The sequence below is a fragment of the Argopecten irradians genome, chromosome 9 (assembly GCF_041381155.1).
Source record: "Argopecten irradians isolate NY chromosome 9, Ai_NY, whole genome shotgun sequence".
Lineage (NCBI taxonomy): Eukaryota > Metazoa > Mollusca > Bivalvia > Pectinida > Pectinidae > Argopecten > Argopecten irradians.
Genome location: NC_091142.1, coordinates 20480523 through 20497011, shown reverse-complemented (window position 1 = coordinate 20497011; position 16489 = coordinate 20480523). Strand labels below are relative to the sequence as shown.

General features: G+C 34.5%; 1 protein-coding gene across 1 annotated transcript in view; it reads left to right on the top strand.

Moving 5' to 3' along the window:
- Window positions 1-16489, top strand: part of LOC138330612 (collagen alpha-3(VI) chain-like) — a 38209-nt gene that overhangs the window by 15294 nt on the left and 6426 nt on the right. The window contains exons 18-24 of the mRNA XM_069278171.1: window positions 36-167; window positions 418-444; window positions 951-1180; window positions 3590-3791; window positions 3965-4099; window positions 4707-4717; window positions 16419-16434. Coding sequence (XP_069134272.1) covers window positions 36-167; window positions 418-444; window positions 951-1180; window positions 3590-3791; window positions 3965-4099; window positions 4707-4717; window positions 16419-16434 — 753 coding nt within the window. The remainder of the gene's footprint in view (window positions 1-35; window positions 168-417; window positions 445-950; window positions 1181-3589; window positions 3792-3964; window positions 4100-4706; window positions 4718-16418; window positions 16435-16489) is intronic.

Sequence of the window (16489 nt, the reverse complement as noted above, 5' to 3'; positions counted from 1 at the left end):
TCTTTGAGATTACATTTTTACATTATGTTATGTAGGTATAGGTGCGGCATACAAACCAGAGCTAGACATGATGGCATCAAAACCATCAGTCGACTATGTATACCAGATAGATGATTTGGACGCTTTGGAATCACTTGAGAATAAATTTGCTTATCGCGTCTGCAAAGGTAAAGTCAAATGAAAATAATAAAAGAGCACATTTTCCTATTGTCTTTGAAAACAAATGTATGTTTATAATTAAATATAATATAATACTGGGCTATATTTGAGCTGTAGTCTGTATCCTTTGTATTTTTGGTAAAAAAACATTTCGGCTGGTTTTTTTATTCTTATATATACATATGAACCATGAATGTACCGTATTCCTTTTGAGGAACATTAACAACTGTATATCTTATTTTTTAATTTTGATTTCAGAACAACCCGGATGTGCAGTCCCTGAAAGTAAGCATAACCTCGTTGACATTTTATGATTTAATGCTATTCAAAACAGCTTGCATGAAAAGGTATACCGCCGTGGAGGGTTTTTATATGAATAAAGCCGTCAAAGACAAGAAACATATCCTTATCGTTACTGGGGTTTGATTTGTAAATGTTGTTTATTGTTTTATCATTCCGTTTAGTTGTTGTTTTCTTAACAGAATTTTGTAAATATCATCCTAGCAAATGATCGTTGGTACAACGATATACAAATACCATACCAGTTGTTAACTTGAAGTCATTGGAAAAACTAAATCAATGAGTTAAAGATGCTCCACCGCCGACAGGATAAATGATATTATCTTTAATTAAAAAATGTAGTAGGGTAAAAAATATGATACTGGATGTTCGAGTTGTAAGTTCGAGTAAACATTATTAGAGCAGATCGCGAGAAAATAGTCGAGGCTTGTATGATACTTAACCGGATTTCGAATTCTAAGTTAGATTTATTATTAAATATCTATTTCTAGGGTGCAACACGTACAAAGCCGACATCGTGATAGTATCAGACGCCTCTACAAGTATCTCAGAAGAGGACTTCGTCGTACAGAAGCAGTTTATCGCTAGCTTGGTGGACAAGTACAACATTGGACCTAACGGTGTACAGATAGGAATGGTGTCGTTCTCGACTAACGCTCATGTCGATTTCAGTCTGAACAGCTACCATCTTGAGAAGGATCTAAAAACGGCAATTGCACAGGTAAATGTGACAGTTAAATGTGACAGCAGGTAATGTGACAGGTAAATGTGACAGTTGATAGTAAATGTGACAGTGTGACAGTAAATGTGACAGTGTGAAGGTAAATGTGACAGTGTGACAGTAAATGTGGACAGTTACTGTGACAGGTAAATGTGACAGTGTGGCAGGTAAATGTGACAGTGTGACAGGTAAATGTGACAGTGTGACAGGTAAATGTGACAGTGTGATAGGTAAATGTGACAGTGTGACAGGTAAATGTGACAGTGTGACATGTAAATGTGACAGGTAAATGTGATAGTGTGACAGGTAAATGTGACAGTGTGACAGGTAAATGTGACAGTGTGACAGGTAAATGTGACAGTGTGGCAGGTAAATGTGACAGTGTGATAGGTAAAGTGTGACAGTAATGTGACAGTGAAGTAGTGACAGTGTGACATGTAAGTGTGACAGGTAAATGTGACAGTGTGACAGGTAAATGTGACAGTGTGGCAGGTAAATGTGACAGTGTGATAGGTAAATGTGACAGTGTGACAGGTAAATGTGACAGTGTGACAGGTAAATGTGACAGTGTGACAGGTAAATGTGACAGTGTGACAGGTAAATGTGACAGTGTGACAGGTAAATGTGACAGGTAAATGTGACAGTGTGACAGGTAAATGTGACAGTGTGACAGGTAAATGTGACAGTGTGACAGGTAAGTGTGACAGGTGACAGTGACAGTGTGACAGGTAAATGTGACAGTGTGATAGGTAAATGTGACAGTGTGGCAGGTAAATGTGACAGTGTGATAGGTAAATGTGACAGTGTGGCAGGTAAATGTGACAGTGTGAAGGTAAATGTGACAGTGTGACAGGTAAATGTGACAGTGTGAAGGTAATGTGACAGTTAAAATGTGACAGTGTGAAGGTAAATGTGACAGTGTGACAGGTAAATGTGACAGTGTGAAGGTAAATGTGACAGTGTGATGACAGGTAAATGTGACAGTGTGAGGTAAAATGTGACAGTGTGAGTGTGACAGTAAATGTGACAGTGTGACAGGTAAATGTGACAGTGTGGCAGGTAAATGTGACAGTGTGACAGGTAAATGTGACAGTGTGACAGGTAAATGTGACAGTGTGACAGGTAAATGTGACAGTGTGACAGGTAAATGTGACAGTGTGAGGTAAATGTGAGTGTGACAGTGTGTGAAATGTGACAGTGTGGCAGGTAAATGTGACAGTGTGATAGGTAAATGTGACAGTGTGACAGGTAAATGTGACAGTGTGACAGGTAAATGTGACAGTGTGACAGGTAAATGTGACAGTGTGACAGGTAAATTTGACAGTGTGATAGGTAAATGTGACAGTGTAATAGGTAAATGTGACAGTGTGAGACAAGTAAATGTGACAGTGTGAGACAAGTAAATGTGGCAGTGTGGCAGGTAAATGTGACAGTGTGACAGGTAAATGTGACAGTGTGATAGGTAAATGTGACAGTGTGACAGGTAAATGTGACAGTGTGACAGTTAAATGTGACAGGTAAATGTGACAGTGTGACAAGTAAATGTGACAGTGTGGCAGGTAAATGTGACAGTGTGATAGGTAAATGTGACAGTGTGACAGGTAAATGTGACAGTGTGACAGGTAAATGTGACAGTGTGACAGGTAAATGTGACAGTGTGGCAGGTAAATGAGACAGTGTGATAGGTAAATGTGACAATTTGGCAGGTAAATGTGACAATGTGGTAGGTAAATGTGACAGTGTGGCAGGTAAATGTGACAGTGTGATAGGTAAATGTGACAGTGTGACAGGTAAATGTGACAGAGTGACAGGTAAATGTGACTGAAGAATGTAGGCTCTTTTTACTTCATTTCAAGAATGTTTCTATGGTAACCTTAATTAAGTCAGCTATTTACATATTTATTAGAATCTGATTAGGTAATTAACTGGAATGATACTTATGGTTGTTTTAGTACCGTTTCTGTCACCAATAAAACTTTTTTTGGATTTTTTTTTCTTGAAAAAATACTATTTTAAACATTTCCGAGATTAAGGGATAAGATGATTTAATGAACAAAACATGTATAGAGGTTTAATCGTTCTGTCAATATATTTGAACGTCATCTTCAAAACCGGCTCCTTTTGTCAGTCTGTAAAAGACACAGCGGTGTTCGAGTTTCACATGGCACGATCTTAGTTGGCCTTTTTCATAACTGAAGAATCAATGTCCAATCACACGAATATGATATCAGATGATAAATATGCATCTAGGTATGATGGGAAATACGCCACCTTATGTGCATTTCCAAAATGCAGTAAAATCTTCAGAAAATAGTTTCATAGTACTAATAAATTTCAAAATGCAGTAAAATCTTCAGAAAAAACACCAATAGTACTTAGGCATATTAATATGCAATATTCATACGCCAGGTTCCGTATTTATCCGGTGATACGTCCACTGATGACGCATTAGACCTCATGACAAGACAATCATTCACGACGGAGGCCGGAGCACGAGCAGGTCTCCCCAAGTTAGCTATCGTGATAACGGACGGATCACCTCAACGCCAAAGTAGGACCGTGCAAATGGCCAACAAAGCCAAGGCTCAGGGTATCACTATTTTCGCCATCGGTACGTAAAATACGAGAATAATTTCCAACAAGCAATTTATCGAGAGAGAACCTTTCAAGACGTGACTCTGTGGTCTATGCTACGCCAAATATAAATAAAGAGGTGTCCCGAAAGAATCCAAACAACTTTCATTTTTACTCAGCCAATGAGATAACATAACATTTCTGTAATAGGTATAGGGAGTAAAGTGAATATGGACCATCTGAAGGCGATCGCTTCCACTCCAGCTGAGTATTATACCTTCATGGTCGATGATTTTGCTTCGTTGGTGGAGCATGAAGATATCCTCATTAAGAAGACATGCTCAGGTACGTTATTTTACATAGCTCAATGATAGTAATTAAAAATATCTCAAGGATAGTAATAAAAAAATAATACCAATAATGGCAATGAAAATAGCTTAAGGATAATAATAAAATATAGCTCTAGGATAGTAATGAAAAAAAACTCAAGGACAGAAATGAAAAATACCTCAAGGAGAGTAATGAAAAAAGCTTAAAGATAGTAATGGAAAAAAATCAAGGTTTGTAATGAAAATTGCTTTGAATGATATGCAATTAAGACTTTGTGAACAGAGAAATTGCTGTTAATCAGCAACTTTATGATATTTTACGTAATTTCGCAAGATAGCTCAAACGTTAATTCATATATTTCGCTGATAATTGGATACACTAAATTACAAATCCTGAATGTACTTAATATACCTTGATCGTGAATATGTTGAATCTAACGAACACACTAAGTACTGTACATGTTTTCGCGACAATAAAGTGATTTATAATAAACGGCCCGAGCGAACAATTTGTAAACGCATTTCATACCGAAAGTAATAATCAAGAATGTCATATCAATATGTTGTTGGTAATTATGACATTAAATTTATACATATTTGTATGTTGTTTGTTTACATTACAGGCCAACTGCCAGTGACACAACACTACTAAGATTCTCGGAGGAATATCCGTATGAAGTTGTTCACATCTGCATTAACCGTGTTTACAAACTGATTTGTAAAATAGTTATTATTATCAAATGATAAAAAATGTTTATGTCCCAATTTGTAAATAATCATATTTGATATTAAAGTTGAAGCTACAGTAGACTAGGGTTTGTCATGTTTTTCATTTAATCAATAGACTTGACCAGCTTCTTCTACAGCAACTGTAACAAGAGAGAGTAAAAGAGAGAGAAAAAATAACAGCGGGACCAAAGTTCGAACTAGGGAAGGCTGAAAATGAAAGTTCGAGTTTTTAAAAGAAGCACAACACGAACATTCAGCAATATCTCAAAATACGTATCCGTACGACCTCCACGTAGCAGAGGTATGAATGATTTCCCAATCACAGTTGATACTCGAAACGGGACTTTCGACGCCATATTTGCTTCGCACACCGTCGCATGCCAAGACACGTTCGACTCTCTGTTATGTACGCGTGTCAGTAAAGATATTCGAAATGCTGAGATATTCCACTGTAGTTTGAGATTATTTTGGTTTTATATTGTTTTGCATCATATCAGTAGTTCAGGTCAATTAAGGATGGTCCAGTATACTATGTATGGCAGGTGATTAGTTTGCGTTTTATGAGACTGTGATTATATGTTATTTTTTGTTTGCTTTCTATATTGGAACTCTTCTCATGACGTCATGCCACCAAAGACACTCAAAATTATCCCAACATGATGCAGTTGTATCACCAACGGGGAAACTAGAAACAAATTTACTTGATACATAACGTTTATCACACTACCGTCTGTTTCGTCCATGGAGGAGACAAGGACGTTCTTAATATTGACAAAAGGGACAAAAAAATTATGAAATGCTGATACTTAACCGGTGTCGACAGCGACGTTTGAAAACAAATGTTTGAGTCAAAATATTAGGTTTCAAATCTAGTCGCCGTTGACGATCATGTTGTATGTTGTCTAAGAATAGTGTGTTATCATTACGTCATCACCGTCGATATAGGGACCGCAGAATCAAACCAAAAATTGATTCCTGGAAATCCCCTTGTGGGCACAAGATTTCATAGAGAGGTGAATGTTTCGGAGCCTGCTGATTGGGTATTCAGGGCGCATCAGTTTCAAATGTTTAATGTGTGGGTTGGGTAAAACATGTAGATGTAAAATGTGTAAAGAAATTTAAAAATCTGTCAATCCTGTTTCTGACAGGGGGAGGTAATCAATATTGGAATTTCATGAATATTTTGGTCAATTTTTGGTGCGGAATTCAACATAAGATGGCACCCCAACATAAAAGTTTAGCCCGATGGTAGATCTTAATTTCTTTTTATTCACAGGTATGCGAGATGCTATTCTTTAAAATAAGTGACAGGTGACAGGACTTGAAAACTAGATTTAACCTGGAAATTGGCAAACGTTAACATCTCGTAGGGAAATCATTTGGTTCTGCGGTCTCTATAATGTCTAGAACTACTACTACCAATTATATGCTATGCTATGGTCATTTTAGCACCAGCTGCTACTGTATGCGATGTGTTGTGTGTTCGAAGCGCTTGTAAGGTGTGGTCGGTTATGGTATGTTCACTTCCATAGTAACACAAGCTGGAATACCCGAATAGAGAATAGACTTTAAAGGCTCATTAACTTACCGAGACAAAAAATATCATTCAAACAATCAACGTAAAAAATTATATGGTCAAAGATGTTATTTACAACGCCAAACTAATGCCCTGAGCAATCAGTGACGTTCAATTGGTCACTCGATACAATTCTTGTTCCAAAATAAGAGCGTTTATTGTATCATTATGCAAATGATGTATTGGCAAAAGAATTTTATTTTTGCAAGCTTTTAATAGTCAAATTGAAGACCAAAGTTTTGCCATAAAAATAAAGCTGCATTTATCGAAACGTTTATATTTTATTCACTTTGACAACTTGACCGGATGTATTTAGTTGTACTGTCTAGATGCTCTTGAAAAGAAAATACAACCAGATGTTTTGAAAGACTACCGTAAATCCCTGCATATATATACCTCACTGACAGACTGCCGGTGTATGGTACCTGGAAGATACAAGTCCCTTTACTTTAAACAATAATTATGTTCATGTACTCTGATACACATACAAATAAATCGAAGCTAGGATTGGAAAACAATCTAAAAGATTACATGAATTCCTCTCCAAAAACCAAACGTAGGGCGTTTCGATATGGACATACTGTATACACAATAAGGAACAAGCAGTGAGACAATAAAATTATACGTAAAAAGAGACATTTATATCTATATGCATAAGTATAGGTGAACTATAACATGTACCTTGTATAAATTTTGTACAATTACTAGCCTATTATTTAACATTTTGATTATATCATAAACACTTATTTATCATTTGTGGACTTCTGTGGAGGGCAATATGGCCTTATCGCCCTTTGTATAATGAATAATGACAGAGAGCATTATAAATCCCCATTGTTCGAATCAAAGGTCTTTAATTTTTATATCAGAAAGTAGGTATGCACTTTTGTGCAATATCTGTGCATATCTTATGAAGACGGAAAAAGTACCATTATTTTGCTGTAGTTTTATACTTAATCTGAAGTTTGGATAAGCTAACTTTTTTTATTTCATACCACTACATTTGTGAAAACCAAAAATCCATCAAGTTCGCGGAAACCTACGGTATCGTGACGTCACTTTGGCTGAACTTCGCACCGAACGAAGCTAGTATTATACTGTGGTGATGCCTCTTTATTATCTTGATTGGCTGTAGTCGCCCTTAGTGGATAACTTTACTACTTGTTACTTCCGGTGTGACGTATACATACTGGTAGTAAGATATTGCCAATGGCGGTGAGTGTCGAACCCCGGCCACTTGACCAGAAATTCTGCAAGTTGTCACTGCACTTCATTTCTCCTAAATAAAAGACATTCGTGTCGTGTACTGACTTGGTAAAAGGAATCCCTTATAAACAACTGAATCGTACATTAATGCGTATTTTGTTTATAAGGATTGATGTCATTGGTGTTTTTTTTAATTTCATCGAAGTATTAAAAAATGTTACACGTAGCAAACGTTTATGAGTGTTCAATGTGTGGATTCATACAGTTTGCAAACAAAATCTTTCATTTGAAATAAAAAATATGCTGCATTAATGCATTCAATTTTGAGTGCATAGACAGAAAAAAAAAAACAGAAAATATTAGCTATGTAATACTGGTAAGATAAAAATCATATGAAACTGTTAACTTAAACAACCACTGAGTTTTGCAAGATATTGAGATTTCTTATTTCAAATTGAGACAAGTGGTCGCATCATCATGTTTTGATTTTATGCATAATTCAGCGTTATGTGGTGTTTTAAAGACACATTTTATTTTTTTCTTGCTGCAGGAACATTTAAGATATTAAGTCGAAAAAAGAAACATTTCAATGGGGGTAATGATGAAAAGTAAGTAACTTTTGTAACTGACAAAATACTAATTTGTCTTCTCCTGTTTTTGGTAGAGAAAAATACCATTCGCTAGCGGTGTTATATCTTTAAGAATATCGTCATTTTTTATGTTAGATAAAGTCAATGTTCTGATATTATGACACGAATGTTTATTTTAAACTAAATGTCATTTCATATGGACCATTTAAACGAACAGATAAAAGCCAATTGCTGGACTTTTAACTCTATCAATGCATGATCACGAGCAGCGATGTAGACTGTCTGGCTGTTTATGGAACGGTTTCAAGTCTAATTGTACATTAAATATGATTATTAACATTTAGATATACATGTAGATGTAAAAAAGTGATATACAACTGATAAACACATTTTAGGTAATTGCTTGCATATGAACAAAATAGCGATTACAACACATGAACTATTTACGAAATGACAAGAAATGACAGTTACCTAATGTGTTCCAAAACGCCATGTTTGTTATATAACTATAATACTCTGTGCCTTAGCTACAAACTAATGATAAATGATGGATATGTTTACAACGTAAATGTCTATATAATTTTATAATTATCAACGTTGATGAGGTACACAGAGAAAATAATTGTAAACTAAAAATATGTTCCATAATTTATATTGGGTAAGAACAATGTAGAGTAAAAATAATTGTAAACTGAAAATATGTTCCGTAAGTAATATTTAAGGTTAACGGCCACACTAAATGTTATCAAATGGTATTTATCTTTTTTACTGGTACAGTCATTATGGGTTTTGACTGTAATTGAGTAGTAAATAATAGTAAAGGTCAAATAAGTGTAATGTTACAGACAATATTCAATTTGATAGTGAGTAAGCGCTGTTGCAATGCAGTGATAATTTTTTGTAAAAGAACAGTAGCAACCGTTGAGTTAGTTCAGTGTATATATTTGGCACTTGTGTCACGTGACCATTATGATATTACACCATAAATCAGCCTTTAAACTGAAAAAAAATTATGATGTGGCTTATTTTAGATACTAATACTTATCCACACCTCTGAGGCTTCAGTCCTGTTAAAGTCTCGTTTCGACTTAACTCTAATAAATTTGATCAATATCTGTAACGCTATTGTTTGAGCACTTTTAATGATTACTCTAAAATATTGAAAAATAACAACAAAAATCAATATTTGAATGAGGAAAAAAAGTAATCAAGTAAATTTTGCTACTTGTTTTTAACTTTTCCCCTATTGATATTCAAAATGTTCTGTGTATATACACCATATATTCACTGTGCCATTGAAACACATAGGAGACTTGACATATTTCTATAACGAGGAATTAAATTTTAATTGTTTTAGTTATAGTGTCGAGTTCATATTAAAAACGCGAAAATTGGGAACTCAGAAAATGAATAAGACTCCTAATATTTTTGCCAACTTTTTTCATAAACTTAACAAATCTAATTTTAAATTCAAACCATTTTTCTCCTTGTGTTTCATAGAGGATCACAAAACATCTCATATGGTGTTACGTTATAATGTCTTTTCAATTAACCAATCAAATCACCAACTATGTGCTGGAGCTGTCAGAAATATTTTCTTGTTAGTAGTCAGTAGCGTGAGAAGCGTGAGAAAGATATTTTTATAAACTTTCCTCAGATTTCACTTTGATCTTTTAAAAGCAGATATTATATGAATCAAACATGGACTTCCTGAAAGAACAATAATCAAAGTCGATACACTTTATCATGGCTGTCTACAGTCATCCGTTGTATTGTTATCACATCATTTCACGCACAGACACCCGTTGATGATATGCAAGTAAGGGTAACATTCAAAAATTAAATATGTATGGAATCTTTGGCTACAGTCTCACCGGTAGATATTCGTTGTGGAGATATGCGCAGCTGTTGCTGTCCGACCTCTATTTAACCCAAAGGTACAAAACAATTGACAAGTAAAAATCCATTTGTTTTAATAGCATTGTATCATATATCACATCTACCGACTGACATAGATTTATACATACAGTATAAATTATTCTGTATCGGCAAACTAACTATCAAATTAAATGGCCATGTATAAATGAAGATTTGCAAAAGCAAGAGGCCTAGACGCTATGCATCGCTTGTTATACCAAGTAATCCTCTAAATACAGGTTCGTCGTTTCTGTTCTTAGTGACGACTTTAAGGATTGACTTCTTATTTCCTTTTTGGGCCCCAACTCTCCTATCTAGCGCTAATATTTATATAACCTCTGCTCCCTTCTTCCACTGATGTTACTGGCCAACCGTGGTTTCAACCCATGCAAATATTTATGATTAGTATCGATTTAAAGATTTTACCACTGTTTAAGCCTATTGGTTCCACGCTCCTATGAGGACTGGAAAAAAATATTATACAAAGTAAACAGGTTTCCCCTTTTCTGTGCAAGGATGTTTCTGGACAAATTTGGTTACATTTCATGCAGAACATTACCACTGTATAACGATTTTAAGGAAATGTTCCTGGACGGGCCAGGTTAGTTACAGAAATTAACATGATTTTCAACCATTTTAACCATATATTTTGATGACGGATATATAATAATTTCAAATCATTTTAAACCACATAGTACATCGCAGTATATACAATGCTATCAGCTGGGAAAAATTGAAGTGGAAGGAGTTTTACGACATCGGAAAGTAAGGAGTGATCTGATTGGCTAATAGGAAAGAAGCGGGCGATTTCAAATTTAATTATACATGATGGTTTTCGGTACTTTTAAGGAGAAGTATGGCATGTGTGCATCACTGCATCCTAGATATTTTTAGAAATGGGGATAAAATGTCGTTTTTCATGAATCTACTGGAGATTAGATCATTTATTTTGCCGTTTTAACACTCCATTTCGTCTCGTGTTAAAACTTAAATTCATGATCTAATCTCCAGAAGATTCATGAAAAAAGATATTCTATCCCCTAAATATTGCATGTGAATTACACGTAAACCGAAACAAAATGAATCTATCGTGAATTTCACATAATTGCACACGAATATAACGTAAAGTATGAGTATGCATATTTAACAAACGCGAATCGTATAACCTGTTTTTACCACACTTATACCAACTGTGAAAGGATAGAAATATGACCATTTTAGCCAAAATCTAGCAACAGAATGATGTAAGAAAGACGCACATTTCAAAGGTCAAGGACTAATTTCAAGGGGTGTCAAAATTTGTCGAACTTTAACATTTTTTTCTTGATTCTTGAGACCTAAATTGACCGTCATTATAGGCCATGGACTAAGAGGGTCCCACATACACCCCCTCCCCCCCCAAACCTCCGAACCAATATTTTTCTGAACCCTTATGACCCACTGATCACAAATCAAAATGTTAACATTGCATAAGTTGGGATGAACTTCCGGTTATGACGTCATAAAGATGGCCGCCATCTCGAATTTCACTAAAAATTGAAAAATAGTCATAACATTGACATTTTTCAACCGAAGTAGACAAATGAGGTATCAAAATGACCACAATAGAACAACAAATACATATCAGGACCAAAAAATCTAATATATAAAGTGATTTCTACGCAAGAAATGAAAAAATCTGATTTTAAGCTCAAAAGTGGTGATTTTTATGCAAATTTTTCATATTTGGCTTGACGCAGTAAAAATGTTTCCCAATAGCAAACTGTTATTTCTAATAAGTGTTTTGACCACTTATCAATCAGATTAAGCAACAAAAACAACAAAAACCAATGTTAACATCGTATAAGTTCAGGTTATGACGTCATTAAAATGGTCACCACCTAGAATTTCACTTAAAATGAAGAATAGTCATAACACTGATATCTTTCAACTAAAGTAGACAAATGAGGTATCAAAATGACCACAATAGAACGACAAATACATATCAGGACCAAATAATCCGATATATGTAGTGATTTGTACGCAAGAAATGAAAAAATAAGATTTTAAGCTCAAAAATGGTGATTTTTCAGCATTTTTTTCATACGTGGCTTGACGCAGCTAAAATGTTTCCCAACAACAAATTATTACTGGTAATCAGTTATTTAAACTCCTATCAATCAGTAAAAACAACAACAACAACAACAACAGCAAAAATATATAGAAAAGCAAAAAAGAATTATTGTTATACCCTCAATTTTATAGATTAGCAGCATCTCAAAAATAATTATATAGCACAACACCTACTGATAGCGTAACAAATGTAACCTTAGCTAAGCCTGTGTTTCCTTTAATATCATTAACAATTTCCAAAACATTTTTAAAATGAGCAGATTCATTGTTTATTTCATATGCATAGCATAAGCAAAATGTCAGATGGTTACTACAATGTCACATATGTCTTTCACTAGTTCTCAATGATAACCATTATCATTTTGCGTGCTTTCTCGCCTCAATGCACTATCCACTGAAGAGACTCGGCATATCTGGTAGCTGGCACATGCAGTCCGAATCAGAGTATTGGAGATATCAGTATCTAATTCGTCGAAAGTCAGAGCGTCGTCTTCGATGTCGATGAGCTTTTCTAGCCTGTCATCTTTTATGACACATCCATGGCCAGAGTTCATATCAGGAACAACAGGTTCAGGGATGTGGGATCTCTTTCAGAGTCTAACATATCGTGCATATATGCTGTTTCAGACTTCTCCTGCATAATGGAAATTACACCAGATCCACGTTCTTCCAATGGTAGAATTGGTTCTCCTTCGCACATAGCTCCATAATTCGTATGAAGTACTATTCATCAATCTTGTGGACCCTCGTACAACCATAAATGGCACAGGTGATATCATCGAGGTCATTAATGAGGCCATAAATGTTAAATGCTTTTCATTGGTCTGACTTTTCCCACTCCCTTGAAGGTGCTGGTTGTGTCACATCTGGTGTATGCGTAAAGAGACCATTGAAGACTCTCCAGTAAAAAGTTCTCTACAGTGCTTTCCAGACTTTGCAAAGAGTGGAACTTCACTGCAGACCTCATTTATGACCTCAAAGATTCCACCTGTGCCACCAATGGTCACTGAGGTTCACAAGAATGAGGAATTGTGCTTCATACGAATTAAGGAGAACCAACTCAACCCTCTGCAAGAAATAGAAATATATGACACTGTAGTAACCATATTTTATTTCCTTACGTTACACACAGGAAATAAACAATGGATGTGCTCATTCTAAAAGACACAACACGTTTCGAAAAGTGTCATGGTATTTACGGAATTTTAATTTTGCTGTAATAATTCAGTTTGAGAGGTTACTAGTCTACAAAAATTCGAACATGAAAATGGATTATTTTGAAGTCCCATTTAGATATCCAGCCAACTTTAAATTCAAATTTGTTAAGATATAAATCGTCAATAGCCATTGTTATATTGAGGAAATTCCAAGACACCAGGAAACTGTAGTGTCAGCGGTTTGGAAAAAATAACAATCATATGCCGAATCCGGTGATGATTTGTAAACCAAATGATGGTATAACAACAATTCCCATATATTTTTGTTGTTGCCGTTGTTGTTGTTTTAACCAATTGATAAGAGGTCAAATAACTGATTACGATCAATAATAATTTTTGGGAAACAATTTTGCTACGTGAAGCCAAATATGAAAAAAAATGCTGAAAAAATACCATTTTTGAGCTTAAAATCGTATTTTTTCATTTCCTGCGTTCAAATCACTACATGTATTTGATTATTTGGTCCTGACATGTGTTTGTTGTTCTATTGTGGTCATTTTGATACCTCATTTGTCTACTTCAGTTGAAAAATGTCAATGTTATGACTATTTTTCTTTTTTTTCAGTGGAATTCGAGATGGTGGCCATCTTGATGACGTCATAACCAGAATTTATACGATGTTAACATTGGTTTTGGTTGTTTTTGTTGCTTAATCTGATTGATAAGTGGTCAAAACACTTATTAGAAATAATAGTTTGATGTTGGGAAACATTTGTGCTGCATCAAGCCAAATATGAAAAATTTGCTGAAAAATCACCACTTTTGAGCTTAAAATCCTATGTTTTCATTTCCTGCGTAGACATCACTACATATATTGGATTTTTTTGTCCTGATATGTATTTGTTGTTCTATTGTGGTTATTTTGATACCTCATTTGTCTACTTCGGTTGAAAAATGTCAATGTTATGACTATTTTTCAATTTTTAGTGAAATTCGAGATGGCGGCCATCTTTATGACGTCATAACCGGAAGTTCATCCCAACTCATGCAATGTTAACATTTTGATTTGTGATCAGTGGGTCATAAGGGTTCAGAAAAAATATTGGTTCGGAGGTTTGGGGGGGTGCATGTGGGACCCTCCTAGCCCATGGCCTATTATTTTGTGTATTTGTTTTACCTTCGGTTATCATCCTTTAAAAAAGATTAACCTGAACGAAAAATAAAGATCTTGTGGTTTTATATAGATTACAATAATGAACAACAAAAGGAATCTTCTCAAAATGTAGACTATCATTTAACTTCAAATTTTCGTGGTTGTCCGGTTTTCTGATAACTGTTTGTACCCAGTACCTTGAATTTAGTATACAGATTATAAAAATTTGCTTTAATCTGTTTTTTAATAATAATTAACCAATACCTTTGATATGTGATGTCGAATACTGTACAGCCGGTGATTTTCGCAGAAATATTTCCACTATTTTGCGGTTCATCATGAAGTCGCAAAAATTAGAAGAAACAAAAACAGTTGATGTATGTGTATACGTACCCTTGTAGATACATCTTCATGCGAAGGGAAAATTGAAAACAATAGTCTGTAAAGATTAAAGTAAAATAAACTTTAGAGCAGTACTTATGACATTTTGCAATATGGTGTAATAACTTTGATGGCCCCATACTTAGTTTTGACATTATAACTTGTGTTTGAAATACTTAAATAAAGTGGTAAACATTTTACACACACACACACCATCATTATTACTAACTAAAGCACAGAAGCTGAGTTGTTGAACAAGCATTACAAAAGAATGATTATTTTGTAAAAAGGTTTAGCTATCCCGACAAGTATGATGTATGGAACTTTTATGTCTGGCCATGATTAACATTTAATGTGAAAATTGCATAACAGCTACAACAATATCACACAACATTTATATAAAAGCCACATTCGAATGTAATTTAACGTTAATGAACATTTTTAACATTACATCAATTATTTCCACCATACTGTACTGATTGCCGCATCAATTTACACAGTAGTTTTGACACGGATTTTCCGTCCACAGATGGTATATATAAAAGCGAGGATAGTACTATCAATGTGACAACAGTGGCGTGATTCGGCTCAGCAATGGAAGTGAACATGTACTCGCGTACTCTCTGTTTGATGATTGCGGTAATGGTACGTATTATTTTCATACATTACGTCTTTATGATTTGTTAATTCTATTTCGTGGCATTTGAATAGCTTACTGTCTAACATCATCGAAATTGGTTTTTCTTTGTATTTATTATATTGTTTCTTCACAATTTTTATTTAATCACTCAGACACGTGAAAATGTTTTACAAAAGTTTATATGTGGTAAACAAAGAAAAAGACAGAAAGATGGCCATAGTGTATTGAGACATAAAACAAGTATACCCCGTTATAGTTTTGGTTCAAGTTAAGAAATTACATTACCTTTCCTCGAACAATGCTTCGTTATCCAAAACTTGAACATTGCAAATATTCAATAGACTTTGTATACATACATACGTATTACTTCTACCAGGCCACATAACCGTATATTATCTGTTTTTAATATTTCATTAACATACTTGTTCTCGATGATGTGAATAATGTGACAAATAAGTTTTTATAGTTTTGTTAATAAGTTAAGTAAGAATTAGTTAAAAAAATATTTTTGAGATATATCACAAAAAAATTAGTGTACACTTGATAAACCGCGAAACATTTAAAATGAGAGTAAAATCTGATTTTTGCGTTTTAGCCCAATAACACAAAAAATAAGCAATGGGAATTAGATCTTATATTTAAATCTTATCTTGTGAAATTCCAACTTTTAAGAGACTCTTTGCTTCTATAAAAACATTGCTCCGTTGTTTTAGAGACGACATTACAAACTACAACGTCATTTTGTATGTTTTGAGTCGATAATATATTTTAAACCAAGAAAATGCTCGTTACAAACATGTCTTTAGATTGAATTTTGTATCCATGATATCAGATCATCACCAATAATATCACCCATATCAATTTGTGTTTGCAGGTGGGCTTGTCCGGTGGTAAGTGAAATAAAACAATGCTTTTTGTTTTTCTTTAGTTTTTTTTCATTTTAAT